The 14,808-nt window shown below is 29.2% G+C and overlaps 2 protein-coding genes and 1 non-coding gene across 4 annotated transcripts; all 3 read left to right on the top strand.

Annotated features, from left to right (window-relative positions):
- The first annotated feature begins 353 nt into the window (after positions 1-353).
- LOC107900214 (16.9 kDa class I heat shock protein 2) lies at positions 354-1,144 on the top strand. The gene has a single exon (XM_016825906.2). The coding sequence runs from the start codon at positions 455-457 to the stop codon at positions 929-931; it is 477 nt and encodes a 158-aa protein (XP_016681395.1). The 5' UTR covers positions 354-454; the 3' UTR covers positions 932-1,144.
- A 1,991-nt stretch (positions 1,145-3,135) lies between these two features.
- Positions 3,136-3,217, top strand: TRNAS-CGA (transfer RNA serine (anticodon CGA)). The gene has a single exon. It is a non-coding gene; the product is annotated as a tRNA-Ser (tRNA).
- A 3,806-nt stretch (positions 3,218-7,023) lies between these two features.
- LOC107900519 (tocopherol cyclase, chloroplastic) lies at positions 7,024-12,240 on the top strand. 2 transcript variants are annotated; one of them, XM_016826137.2, is made up of 10 exons: positions 7,024-7,554; positions 8,373-8,617; positions 9,047-9,126; positions 9,289-9,365; positions 9,713-9,882; positions 10,075-10,172; positions 10,323-10,430; positions 10,763-10,879; positions 11,098-11,247; positions 11,927-12,240. In XM_016826137.2, the coding sequence occupies exons 1-10, from the start codon at positions 7,250-7,252 to the stop codon at positions 12,101-12,103; spliced, it is 1,527 nt and encodes a 508-aa protein (XP_016681626.2). In that variant the 5' UTR covers positions 7,024-7,249; the 3' UTR covers positions 12,104-12,240. The 2 variants fall into 2 exon arrangements, with proteins under 2 accessions (XP_016681626.2, XP_016681625.2); XM_016826136.2 differs by having other exon boundaries at positions 9,713-9,942.
- Positions 12,241-14,808: the final 2,568 nt, after the last annotated feature.

Here is a 14,808-nt window from a genome sequence, read left to right as displayed (position 1 = left end):
ATATTATATCAATAATTTTATTCTAAATTTCAAAATTCTCATTTAAATTTGACTGGCATTATACTATTAAAAAATATATATAAATAACGTGGCGTCATTGTTCATACAATCATTTCCCTATTAATTCGTTGGTATAATTTTTATTTTCATTTTAATTTATTAAAATTTAATCTCGAAATTTAACATTTAAGCAAAAAATATCAAAATCAACTAGATTAACTTTGATAAAGCAAAACAGGGGAACTAATTTTTCCAAATTTAAAAATAAACCTAATTTATTTCACCTTATTTTAAGGTAATAATAATAAAGTGAATCGTTGACAAATAAAAATCTCTCCAACATTCTACAATGATCTCTTTATCTAACTCCAGAAATTTCAAGAACACTCTTTCCTATCAAAACCCTACAGTATATATAACATCTAAAGTAACATCATACAGCACAACATAGAAAATGTCTCTGCTTCAAGTCTTAAACCAAAGCAACATCTTTGATCCTTCCCAAGGTTTATTGTGGGCGCCTCCGATGGATTGGAAAGAAACTCCCGACTCCCATGTGTTCGAGATCGATCTTCCCGGGTTCAAAAAAGAGGACGTGAAGCTACAAATCCATCAAGGAAGTGTTGTTTGTATCAGTGCGGAAAGAAAAGAAGATGACGAGGAAGAGGAGAAAGGAGGGAAGTGGCGGTGGCATTGTAGAGAAAGATGGGGTGGTGGTGGCAACTTTTACAGGCAATTCCGTGTGCCCCCAAATGGGAAAGCTGATGAGATGAAGGCTTCAATGCGTGATGGTGTGCTTGTTCTCGTAATACCTAAAATCAATGATGAAGTAAACGTAAAGGGTAAAGAGGAGAGGAAGAAGATGGAGATTGAGATATCAGAAACTCAACCTTCTAAAGGACTTGGTCGTTTCTTATGCTGCAAAGCTTGAACAGGTTGGGAATATGTTCTATTGTACTGTGTGTTTGCCTTGTAAATTATTTTTTCAACAAATTAATTTGATTTAGTAATAATAATAATAAAGTAGTAGGTGTGTAATTAAAGACTATTAGAGTCTGTAAAAAGTAGGCTTGATTTTCAGCTCAATCGTAAGGTTTCAGGTTTCACTTCACATCTTGATGAAAATTTATTTTCATTTTTAGTTTAGTTTCAGATAATAAGCTATTTAGATTAAGCTTAATTAGAAAAAACTATATAATATAATTTTTTTTAAGTTTCATTTTTATTTTTTTGAATTATTTAATGTTTAATTTTTAATTTGTCAAAATGAGCCAAATCTTATTTTAAAGGAAAATACTAAAATAATAATTTTATGAAAATTATAAAGTATTGAAAAGTAAAAACTTTCAAATTCAAAAACTAATTTTAAGAAACTATAAAATAAATCTTATTAAAAAAATAATAATAAAAGCACATAAATATTGAAGGCATAATAATTTATTTAGCCTTTTAATTTTAGAGAAATAATTAATTTATTTTTTTATTTAATTTTTCGTCTCTTTTAACTCTTAAGTTTGCATTCAAAATGAATATAAAAGTTAATTGTTAATTTTATTGACATGATATACATATGGATTACCACCTGTCACGTGCAATTAATTAATTTTTTAAAAGTTTAAAATTTCAAAAAATATATATAAAAAATATTTTTAAAAAAATAAAATTATTAAATAAATATTTTTTTATTTTTGAAAAAATTAATTAATTGCTAACATGATATACATGTAGACTACCACATGGATGTTACGTCAATAAAATTAACAAACGTTAAATTTTTTATCTATTTTGGAGTGATTTATCAAATAATGTAAGTTTAAAGGTTAAAAGAGATGAAAAATTAAATAAAAGGTTAAATAAATTTTTGGTTTAATAATAAATTTAGTCACTAACATTTGCATGTTTTGTCAAAATGGTCTTAATTGTATTTTTGAATCTTTTTTACCATCAACTTTTGATTTTTCTTCAAACTACTTTTCCAACATATTTAATGAAAGTACTGCTAGAAAAGTTAATAAGAATGATGTGAAATTTTATATGTAGAATATTTTTAATGAGATGTAATTTATTATTTAAATAACCTTATAAGATAATTACATGTGAAAAATAATAAAATAAATTAATAATACATGAAATGAATAAAATAACTCTTAATTTAAAAAAAATAAACGTAATTATTTAAAAATATTAATTCAGTAGAAAAACCTCTCACTAAACAAAAATGATAATCGCCTTGAGAGCTCTTCCCAAAATGGACCCTTAACACTAGCGTCACTAAAGGGAATATCCATGTCCGACCTTATTTTCATGAGTGCCAAAATCTTCTGCATTTAAAAGAGCAGTCACCTTCATCAACTCTGCCTTTGTTGTCTTCACTTGAATCGTTACTATTGCCGTTGGAACCAAACATTTTGCTTGCAGTAGCAGCAGCTTCATTCCTTCCATTGCGACCTCCTTCGCTGCTAAATGTGCCTACAGCAGCAGTGACAACGATGTCGCCACCAGTTCCTTTGTCACTTCTGCTTCCAAGAACACTAGCACTTGTGCACCACCACCCAACAAGAGACAGCTATTTACTTACAGGTTTCAATGACAAAAGGGAAAAACAACCCTTATATATATATATTAAAAGAGAAAAGAGGTGATGAACATTTCTCTCTTCTTTCAAAAACCGTTTGTGTGCATATAGGTGATCAATTTGATAATTCATTATGGTGTGTACGACAATTATTTGTTGGATTCCTTCTGGTGGTGTTTGCAGCCGAAACTATATTAGGGGTCCACCGAACCCAGTTTCACCAAATAATCTGCTTCTCTATAAGCAAATTGAAAAAGGAAAATGAATTAGAAAGGAAAAAACGAGTAAGCTTGAAAGTGTTGAAAGGAGGAGGAAGCTGAATTGGAATGGAAATTAAAAGTGAGCATGTAAAATATTATTGTTAGGTGACATTTTATTATTGGATAGGACTTATCCAATAAATTTTGTCTGAGTACTTAAATATTACCAAATAAAATTAATTTATTGCTAATTCATTAGTAAAATATGTTAAAAAACTTATACTTTTATCAAATGTATCATGTGTGTTGAAAATAAACTATATTATTTAATAGTAAAATTTGAGAAGCAATATATCAAACGTCGATATGTCCGAGTGGTTAAGGAGACAGACTCGAAATCTGTTGGGCATTGCCTGCGCAGGTTCGAATCCTGCTGTCGACGATTCTTTTTCTTCGTTCTTTTCAAGAGCCAAGTAGTTTGCGTCCTGGCTTGCTGTTGCTGCTCTGCCGTAAGAAACCTTAAATTGCCTTCAAAGGCATGCCCATCAATCACATCCAAATTAGTATTTATATTATTATCCTTTTCGCGACTTGATACCTATTTTTCGCCCATACATCAATTATTTTTCTGTTATTCAATTTCCGTCAAAATTTTCTGTCCACTAATAATAAATTGTGACATCATATAATTTAAAAAAAATACTTTTTATTTTTTTTTTATTTTTTTTACATTATTTCTCCTTATCCTCATGAATAAGATAATACTATGTTATTTCCTATGCTTATATTTACTTTATTTGTTGGAGCTATAGCAATTTCTTTTAATAAAGAAGGAATGTATTTGGATATATTATCAAAATTATTAATTCCATCTGTAAATCTTTTACATTAAAATTTAAATGATTTTGAGGATTCATATCAATTTTCTTTTCCTTTTCCAATCTTTTTTTCTTCTTTTTTTATTTATAATGTTTTGTAATACTGACAATGCTTAAAATTTACTCTCCCGAAGTCGAGACACTAATGATTAATTCTATCTTGCTCACCCTGATGAGATTAGTAAAATTTTTTCATCGATCAAAACTAATGTTTTCAGAACCAGGCTAGATCGGCATGTCAAACCAGTTAGACTAGGAACTGGCTAGGAAACCGGTTTGAAGATGAATTGAATTGATTGACCCATAAACCGATTGAACCAAGCTAAAAAATTATCAAACCGATTGAACTAAATTTTCTCTTTTTTTAAAATAGTTTTCTATTTATTTTTATGATTTTTTTAATAATTTATTTGATCAAACTTATAACCAATGACTTGATTGGTTTGTTACCAGTTCTGAAAATCTTAATCAAAATCATAAAGCTTAAAATTCTCACATTTCTAATGTTAGAAATTAAAGTATAATAATTAAATTTAAGTATAATAGAAGAAACTAAAATTGAAGTTTGACCCTTTTTATAATGCAAAGACACCCACCATCATAACGGCTGATCATAACATCTAAATATAACTTATTTTAGTCTAAATTTAGTAATAAATTTAATTAATTGATTAATTAGATGCATGGACCTAATTGAATATTTAAAAGCTTCAAATAGGGGCTTAATTTTATAAACAAAAAATGTGAGGGACAAAATCTAGAACTATCTATTATTCATTTCCACCAATTGCTTAAGGCATTTTCCTCCATGGACAGATGTTAGCATGGAAATAGCATGGACACCAAGGTAGTCAGTGTCGTACAGGTAGATATACTTTTTTTTTATTAATATTAGTATGCATTAGTACTGGTCTATTTCGGTATAATATTTCAGATTTATCGCTATTTTTTAACAACATTTTATATACATATATTTAAAGTATTTACAAATATCAAATAGTGAGATTAAATTAATCTCAAATATAAAATACTTATCAAAAATAAAATAGATCCACTTACACAATAGTTTAATAAGTAGTTTTATACACTTTAGTAATATGATTAATAATTTTAATGATACAACCGTCGGATTTATCAATATAATTGTGCTTATCATGAATGTACATTTTTGAATTGATTTGATATCTCTATCATATCGATCTAAAATATTCTATATATTAATATATATATTCAATGGTTGAAATGTGTTTATATAAAACAAATAGTTAGAAGTTTTAAATTTATATCAAATTTGATGTGCATGATCTACATGAATAAATCATAAGATGTAACAGTTGGATGATTAAAATATTAATAATACAAATAGTTACGGAATTGTGTAAAACTAATTTAGTTTTTACACTGTGTAAGTGGATCCCTCCCCTTTTATCATATAGATGGGGTTGAGTTGGTTTTAAATCGACCGAACCAGTCAGACTGTGAATCGGTGGTTTAATCAGTTTGATCACTAGTCCAATTTTAAAAACTAAATCCAATCCCGAAAATATGTTTCTCTAAATGAAATAATCATTATAGATGAACTTAAATAATGTCACAATATTCGCATAACCCAAATATCTTAATTTAATAAATTGTTAATCCTTCAAATATATCAAATTATACTCTATTGCAATAATGATGAAAGTGAGCAATTTTATTGACACATAATTGCAACTTCAAATACTTGCTTCAAAAAGAGTATTTCTTTATTGACAAAGTGCTTTTTTGTTTTGTTTTGTGAATTATAATAATAGGGTAAAGCTCGAATAACAAATGTGATTAGTGCGACTCAAACTCAGATCACACTTGGGATAATAAACCCATACCACATGGGGTTCACATAAGTGCATTCTTCAAATCATAAAAAAAGTAAGTATATTTTATATCCAATATTGGTGTTAGTGTATTTTTTTCCAATAATTTTTAAAAAAATGTTTATTTGGGATCTCCAAATATGAAAATAATAAAAAAGAGATAAATATTAAATTTATATTTAAATTTTGATTTAATGTATAATTTGATACATGAATTTTAATTTGGTGTAATTATATATATAAAATTTTGATTTTGATTCAATTATACACATGTTAAAAAAATAAATACATACATTTATTTTCACATTGGATTAATATAATTATTTGTGTATATAACATATTAACGTAAAATGATACCAATTCAATAATGTCACTAATAATTTGTGAAAATTGTATAAAATTAAAATTTTATGTATAAAATCACACAAAATTAAACTATAATATAATATTAGATATTAAACTAAAATTTATATATAATTTTAATATTTATCCCTAATAAAAACGTTTAAAAATTCATCCTCACAACGTGGTTATAATTTAAACAAATGTTTATTTGGGATCTTCAAAGATGAAAACAATAAAAATGTTTAAAAAAATTATCATAGGTACAACGTGCTTATAAATAAATTCACATATACATATATATTATTATATACATCTTATACCGTGGAAAGCAATAAAGTTAATAAATTTTTATTTTAAAGATTGTATTAGTGAACTAGCCTTCAACTATACTTCGATTTCCAAATTAATAATTTAATTAATTGTGAAAAATACTTTGAGGATTAATATAAAAATTGGGTATAGTAATCAAGGACTTACTAATCAAGGCTATTTTATTTTATTGTTCGAAACCAAGGCTATTTTTTAAGGGATGAGAAGTTGGGTAATTTAATTAAGATATTTAAAAGTAATTTTTTTAAAGAAGTAAATATTTAAAATAAATTATAATATAGAAATTGTAATAACATTATTGGCTAAATTAGCCAAAAAGTCAAAAAAAAAAGTTGTTCAGGTCGATTTCTAATATATTTATTGGAATAGATTAATTTTGAAGAGAGAAATTAAAAACGCGTCTTGAAGAATGAATTTTTGCAAGAAAATGTGTTTTATTGAACACATTTTTCTACCTAATCTGAAGTATCGATACCTTTAAAAAAATATTGATAATTTATATTCTAATGAAAGTTTAAGGTGTCAATACTTTTAAATGATATTTTCTTAAGGATATTAATACTTCTAACTAGGCAAAAAAAGTATGTTTAGCAGAGCGTATTTAATTTCTTACAAAGTCAACTAAAAATGCACTCTCCTAAACATGTTTTCATCTTTTCCCTCTAAAATAATCTATTCTGATAAATATGTCAGAAATCGGCCTAAACAGCCAATTTTTTTCCGGCCTTTTTTTTTATTGCTAATTTAGCCCAACATTATTATCCTTATTTTTTTTCTTGTTTGAGTAATTGTAATAACAGTTGATTTTAGGTTGTTAGCCGTGCGGTCGTATTTTTTGTGAACATTATTTCCATCCCAATGTCTGTTACACGTGTTGCTCAAACTTACACTCCACTTGCTCAAACGTGCACTCAACTTCAGGTCGTTAATGGCACGTTTAATTTGTTACAAGAAAAAAAAGAAAAACGCTTTCAGTTTAAATTCCATTCTTCTCATTTCCATCAAGTTTCAAAATTTTCTCCTCCTCTTTTTTTTCTCTCCACTTATTTCAGATTTTAGAGATATTCCATGGACTCAAACATTTGCTCACTCAACCAGCTTCACCAATTTTCTTCTTGTTTTATTGGACTTCACTCTCAAAACTCCAAATCCACCCTTAAATTCTCTCAATCTTCAACTTTCAATGCATTCTCTCCAAGAGAACTCCGCCCTCTTAGGCTAGGGTTTCGATCGAACTCGCCGGTTGTCGCATGCCGCTCCGTCTCCGAGATTGAAACCGAAACTTCTTCTCCGGCAGCCAAGAGGTCTGTTTCCGTCAGTCCGGTTTATGTCCCCACGCCAGTTAATCGAGACACTCGCACTCCTCACAGCGGGTAATTCGACTCTTCTAAGTTGCCTTTAGTGAATTTGAATAGCTTAAGTTGAACTTGAGTAATTTTCATATTCAAGGTTTGACTTGGCTTTTCCTTTTTGAAACTTTTACCTTTTTTTTTCCTGAAAATGGTTAGACAGTAAAAATCTGAATTGCTATTACTTAAGCTAAATTTATAGTCTTTTCTACATTCGGTAATTTTTTTTGGAAATTATAATTTATAAAGGTTAGAGGTGATAAAATGGTGGATTGGAGAATATTTGATTATTTTGGTATAAGAATGTTAATATTTTTTTGGTTTGGTTTAGTTGGTTGAAATGTAAGATTCTTTTGAGTGGTTTAAAGAATATAAGATAATCTGATAGCATTTTTTACTAAATTGTTCTTAAGGATGAAAAAGCTATTAAATTATACTACAAAATGACAATTATAAATAAATAAAATTAAACTGTTACAAGGGATTCTGTCAAAAAATTGCAAATTTTGATTCATTGATTTTTAAGAAAAATGGACCAAAGTCATTGAAAATGGATGTAAAATTGTCAAAAATTTCTCAGTAATATAAAATGATGGTATTGGGATTACTCTTACATTACCAAAATTTTGACCATGTTCGTAATATCATATGAAAGTTGTTGAATCAAATATGTTAATCTGAGAAGGAATCTCACATTCCTATCAGTAACGTAAGATGACTCAATCCAAACGTTTCTTAAAGTGTTAATATCAGGTTCCTCAAGGCTATCATTCATGGTGATCAGCTAAGCAAAGGGTCAATTTTATATAATTCCAATGGTGAAAAGCTTTAGTTGGATATAGGTACCACTTTGATGGGACTACTCGACAATTTTTTGAGGGTTGGTACTTTAAGGTATCAATCCCAGAACGAAAACAGAGCTTTTGCTTCATGTACTCGGTGGAGAATCCTGCATTTAAGAGGACACTGACACCATTGGAAATGCTGCAGCACGGACCTAGATTTACAGGAGTTGGGGCACAAGTTCTTGGTGCTAAAGGCAAGTATATATGCCAATACAGCGAGGAATCTCAAAACTTTTGGGGAAGTAAGTTCTCTTCGGTACTGGCTTCATGAATTTTTAATCTAAGATCTTATCTCTGACTGGCCACTCGTTGTGCCTGAGTTTTTTTATCATGTAGTAATGGAAGTATGAAACTACATCTATTAGGTCTATATGCCACTTTTTTCTTTATATATATGCATATAGTTGCTGCGGCCCTTTGTTGACTTCAGTGTAAAAGTGTTCTATTTCCTCTATGCTTTTTTGCTAGTTATAACACAATATGAGTTCTTGGGTAGTTCAGCATCGCTGTACCCCTTTGTTATAAACCTTATAAAACTCAATCGTATGAATTTAGTTGTTAGGTAGAGTTGGTCTACTATTCTTGTCATTGTCTTTTGGTGTTTTTCCTTCTTATACCTTAATAGTACAGTGATAAAATATACATGCCTAATTGAAAATTTTAATGCATAGGCAGACATGAGCTAACATTGGGGAATACTTTTGTAGCCAACAAAGCCTCACGACCTCCAAGTAAGGTGGTTCCTCCCCAGGTTAGTCAGCAATATTTGGATTCTACTCTTTGAAGGAAAATGACTGCAAAGCAAACCTTAATGCTGCTGCTTTGATATATTTTATATATTTTTATATATTTTATATATTTTAATCTTGATTCTTTATTAACTTCAAATGTTTTGTATGGTTGTTTCTCGTAGGAATTCAATAGAAAAGTTTTGGAAGGCTTTCAAGTTAGCCCTCTTTGGAATCAGGGCTTTATTTGTGATGATGGCAGGTGCCTCCTCATATTGAACGCATAAGCATGATTTATCAAACATATGAAATAAATTATTTGGTTTTATCTACTGTCGTTTTTGCTTTTCATAGATAAACATAAAGCATTTAACTCTAGCTTTGTGAGAAGTATAAAAGAATTATTATTTTGATGGTTGATGTGCTTGTGCTCCCTTGTAGAATTCCTGCTGCATGGTTATAGTTCTTTCCCTTACAAACATGCCATCAGAACAGAATTGGTGTATCCATGAAGTTCTATTTCCTGTTTTTATTTGAAAGTCTATGCTGTGATAAAGTTACATTTTAGGGTTCATCATTCTTTTTACACGGTTTAGGTTCTAATTGCAGGACATATTATGCAAAAACTGTTAAAACTGCACGTTGGGAGTACAGTACACGCCCCATATATGGATGGGGTGATGTTGGGTCCAAGCAGAAGTCCACAGCTGGCTGGGCTGCAGCTCTTCCCATATTTGAACCCCATTGGCAAATTTGCATGGCCAGTGGACTTTCAACAGGCACTTGCTTTTCTCCTTCCTGTTTTGAAATACTTTGCATTGATTTCCTCTTGGGCTTTTGTAAGTTGTAGCCTGCATCTGTGCTCTGTCTGCTATGTTGTTTCCGATCATCTAGACTGAAATCTGTTCTCTTTAGAAATCCATGTTTTTTTTATTGAGAATATTATCTCGGGGTGTGACTTTGGACTGCAGGCTGGATAGAGTGGGATGGTGAAAGGTTTGAGTTTCAAGATGCCCCTTCATATTCAGAAAAGAATTGGGGTGGAGGCTTCCCTAGAAAATGGTTTTGGGTAATTCTTCATTCCTTCATACTCTTGCATGCTTAGCTAAACTAATTGATGATCTCAAGACATTTTTGTTGTGCTAGGTTTTCCACTGAATAAAACTCAACCATTTTCCCTTTTAACCATGGTGATTTCCTCATTGACATATTACTACAGGCTCAATGTAATGTCTTTGAAGGTGCTAGCGGAAAAATTTCTCTGACTGCTGCTGGTGGATTAAGGCAACTGCCTGGACTGACTGAGACCTTCGAAAATACTGCATTGGTACTTCAGTTCTAGCAACTTTCATGTCTTCTTTGCTTCTCTGATTCTGTTAATGATTCCTGTAGCCTGAAAAGAAGCTTGTATTATTATTATTATTATTATGATGATGATGATGATGTTTATGTTTCAAGAGAGTTGAAAGTTGAAACTGCATCCTCCTTTTTCATGTTTTACTTGTCATGTATAGTGGTTCTTTAATGTTTTAAGAACCAAAGCTGGGTATTGCCACATCATATATGCCTTGCAATCAGAGCAAACTAGATCTTTCGTTGTAAAGTAGTAGTTAATTTTGTACAGCTTGGCATATAAATTAATCTTTTATGGTTGTGCAGATTGGAGTGCACTATGATGGAATTTTCTATGAATTTGTGCCATGGAATGGTGTTGTAACTTGGGAAATTGCCCAGTGGGGTTACTGGAACATTGCTGCAGAAAACAAAACACATACGGTAATTTTTACTTCTCTTGGTGATGTTATCTTCCCTTCATTGTGCTATGTCAAGAGTTTTCATACCGAAAATCAAAATTCTGCAAAGTCTGATACCTATGGATATGTGGACCTGGTAGATTAGAACTTAGAAAGTTGATTTTGATAAGTTGTCTGATTGATTGTTAAACTCTTGAGTTTAATGTATTTATCCTCTTATCAAGTCCTGTTTATGAGCAGGTTGAGTTAGAGGCAACAACAACTGATTCGGGTACGACATTGCGTGCTCCAACAGTAGAGGCTGGTCTTACTCCAGCTTGTTTAGACACTTGTTTAGGTGATCTAACATTGAAGATCTGGGAAAAAAATGTTGGTGGCAGTAAAGGCAAGGTATGCTATTGTTACCTTCTTGACGGTTAAAATGAACACCTTATCATCAATTTAGAGATAGGAGAAACCATCTGAATCAGTTCTTGCCGACCAATTTTGGCTTTTTATACTATTGGAATAAGATCATATGAGAGGTCCCTGTATTATAGGGACTAGATCAAATTAGTCCCTTTGTTATTAAATAGATCAATTTAGTCCTTATACCATTAAAAAAATTAAATAAGTCCAAATTGTAAACAATAAATATTAAATTTTATTCCAATTTGGCCTTATTTGATTCTTTTTAATAGTACAGAAACTAAATTGGGCCCTATAATAAAGGGACATCCCAGGTACATCCACCTATTTTTTAGTATAACCTCAGAGAATTTTGCATCTCAGTCCTATCTATATGGAGGCTTGCTGCTTATCCAAAATTTCATCCAACTGAGATGAGAATCAAGGAACAGATAATCTTGGTGTAACAAAGCCATTATATGTGTAATTGTTACATGCTGTGGGTACACTGTACTCCTCAGGTTAATCCCTATTAGATTGAGCCCTTAACCTGTTATTCGACAAATAAAAATGCTATGGCCTCCCAAAGTTGGTTTTGGCAAATTCAATCAACTAAGATATTTCAAGTGTAGTCCTTACATAATTAATACATTACTTTCCGGTACATCTTTCCGAAATGCAGCTGATCTTGGATGTTAAAAGTGACATGGCGGCACTAGAAGTAGGAGGAGGGCCATGGTTTAACACTTGGAAAGGCAAGACTACAACACCAGAGGTGATTAAAAGTGCACTTCAAGTTCCAATTGATGTGGAAGGTATATTTGGTTTGGCTCCATTTTTAAAACCCCCTGGGCTATAATTAGATAAAAGATCATGGGCAGCATAGGTGTGGAATATACTCTTCAATCTTTATAGTTAAATGAGAAATCATAGGTGATGATCCATATGATTGTAAATGCAAATGCCTTTATATCAATTATTCATATTTTAAATTAATTAATATATTTTAAAAAATTTGATTTGTTTAAAAAAGAATAATTTTCGGTGCAATTGTTTTTATCTCGTTATCTTTTTTCTTAAATTAAAAAATTATTTAATTTATAAACAAAATAATAAATACATACTTTTAGATACATTTTAAAAAATTAAAAAATTAATTTTAATCTCATATGGATTAAAAAATACTCCAATAATTGACATTTACCACAACTAAAAATTTGCTTTAAAATGTACGCAAATTTATTTCAAACGTTTTAAATGGAACGATATATTTATGGAATATATTTAAAAATGTGTAATTTTTTTTATATATATGCATTAAATTTTATTATGCTTAAATATTTTATATATAAAAAATAAAAAATAATTAATTTTTTATATATGCACTAATTTCTATTATGGGTAAATATTTTATATATAAAAATAAAAATTAATTAAATGTATCTTTTAATTTAAATGCAATAAACCTGTACATCCATATATAAAAATTACTTTACACCATTATTAATTAAATGCATATGAATTGGTTTAGAATTATAATCAATATTATCATCTGCATACAATAAGCTTTTGTTCTACAATACAAGTTTTTGGGCCATGGTTTTTGAATAGCTTGGTCGGGTGGCAACTTGGCTTAGGTTGGGTAAACCCGCAAACCAAACTGACCTAAATTATATGAACTTACTCGGGTCGGGTCATGTCGGTAAGAGATAGTGGTCCATATCTGACTTGGATTTCAAATAATTGAGCCGACCTTCATTCATATTTCACCAAACATATTTATGTTTCACTGCCACCTCACGGCTTATCTTTTATTTAGCACCGGGCATTTTGTCATATTTAAAATAATATTTTAAAATATTTATATTATATTTACTGTAAATAATTTATTGATGATGTGTCTTAAACATAATTTATTAACAATATGTCAAATATAAATATGGTGAATTATATGAATATGTTACATGACCATAGTATGAAAAAATAATTAAAATATGATATAGAAACTATACTATGTAATTACCATTAGCATGCCAATTTGTATAATTATATAATTTTTAATTACAATTATAATAAAAATAATATGATGGTATATGACAGAATTTCGAGGGTTAACTTTTTTTAAAAGAGAAAATTTATTAATTCATTACATGAACGAGATTGTACAATATGAATAAAAGAAAAAACAACAAACGCTCGTTATCAACAGTGAAGGACAAGCTCTATCAATACGACAAAATCAATAGAACATTACATCATGTTGATATCCAACTTTGTCACAACTCAGGCACAATATATCTAGACTAATTGCAAGCAAGTTATCACAATAAGAAAATCATCAAAGCAACAGGTGGACAAAATCAATAAAAGAATCAAGTATCCACCAAACTGGAGGGGACGGTGACAAAATAATCCCCCAAATCACTTGCAAAATCAAAATTACATGCGTAAGTAAGACTAAAAAACATACAACAAGAGCAGCCAAAAAATTCTAAAAATGAAAATTATTAAGCAATAAAAGAATAAAAAAAATATAAAACTCAGTACAACACGGATCCAGATTAACTCGTGAAATCATTTATTATTCTAAAATATTCTCAAACAGAAATAGATTAAGAAGTCGACGAAGAGCCACCTACTTTCCAAGAGAAACTACTGGTGGTTGGTGGGTTTTAATGATGACAAACACCGTCATTTATCCATCACAACTTGTAAAGACAACAAAAATACCCACAGAAAATATTTGCAAACTAGAGAAGAGAAAAGACACATGGAGTAAATAAAGAGAAGAAAGAGAGAGAGGGTTGGTGGGATGGAGAAACAAGGTAGACGATAGCCAACCCAAAGACTAGTACCACCGTTAGGAAAAACAAGGGAAAAAAAAAACAAACGGCTTGAAGAAAAGAGGAATTTTTTTAAAGATTTTTCCTATTCAAATGCTATAAAAAAAATCAAATTGAGTTTAGTATTCAACTTACTTTTTTTAATCTATACAAAATTGATGCAGGTAAATGGTATTATTAGTATATTAAATAATAATGTTATTTTATAATACTTTATATCTGTTTTGTAGTAAGATCTCTTTCTATACTGCACTTTTTGTGTTTTTATTGTTTCATAATAAAAATAATATTGGTTTTAAATAAAAAATAATTTAAAGCAATAAAATAGTGTTTATTGATTAAATCTAATAGTCTAAATGTAATTGAAGATGAATTACTTTAACATTTATTATAAGTTTGAATAAAGGTAAAATAATAACTCTATTTTGAAAATTTACTTAAAGATTAAATTTCAAAATATAAAAAAAAAGTATTTTAAGAATTAAGATTAAATCTCGATTTAATTTGGATGTGTACTCTAATAATAGATAAAATTAACTATGATTTTATTGTATTAAAATTATCAAATTAACTATTAATTTTAAAATTAAATTTTAAAACATTAAATTTATTTTGTAATTTAAATATTAAAAAATATTTTTAACATTTTATATTTATTTTTTCTAATTTAAAACCAAGTAGAATATTATTAATTAAAAAGTAAATTCAATTTGAATCTAAT

Source organism: Gossypium hirsutum, chromosome A07, assembly GCF_007990345.1.
Source record: "Gossypium hirsutum isolate 1008001.06 chromosome A07, Gossypium_hirsutum_v2.1, whole genome shotgun sequence".
In the NCBI taxonomy this organism is placed as follows: domain Eukaryota; kingdom Viridiplantae; phylum Streptophyta; class Magnoliopsida; order Malvales; family Malvaceae; genus Gossypium; species Gossypium hirsutum.
The sequence above is the reverse complement of the archived record's forward strand: the minus strand, read 5'-3'. Positions and strand labels throughout refer to the sequence as shown.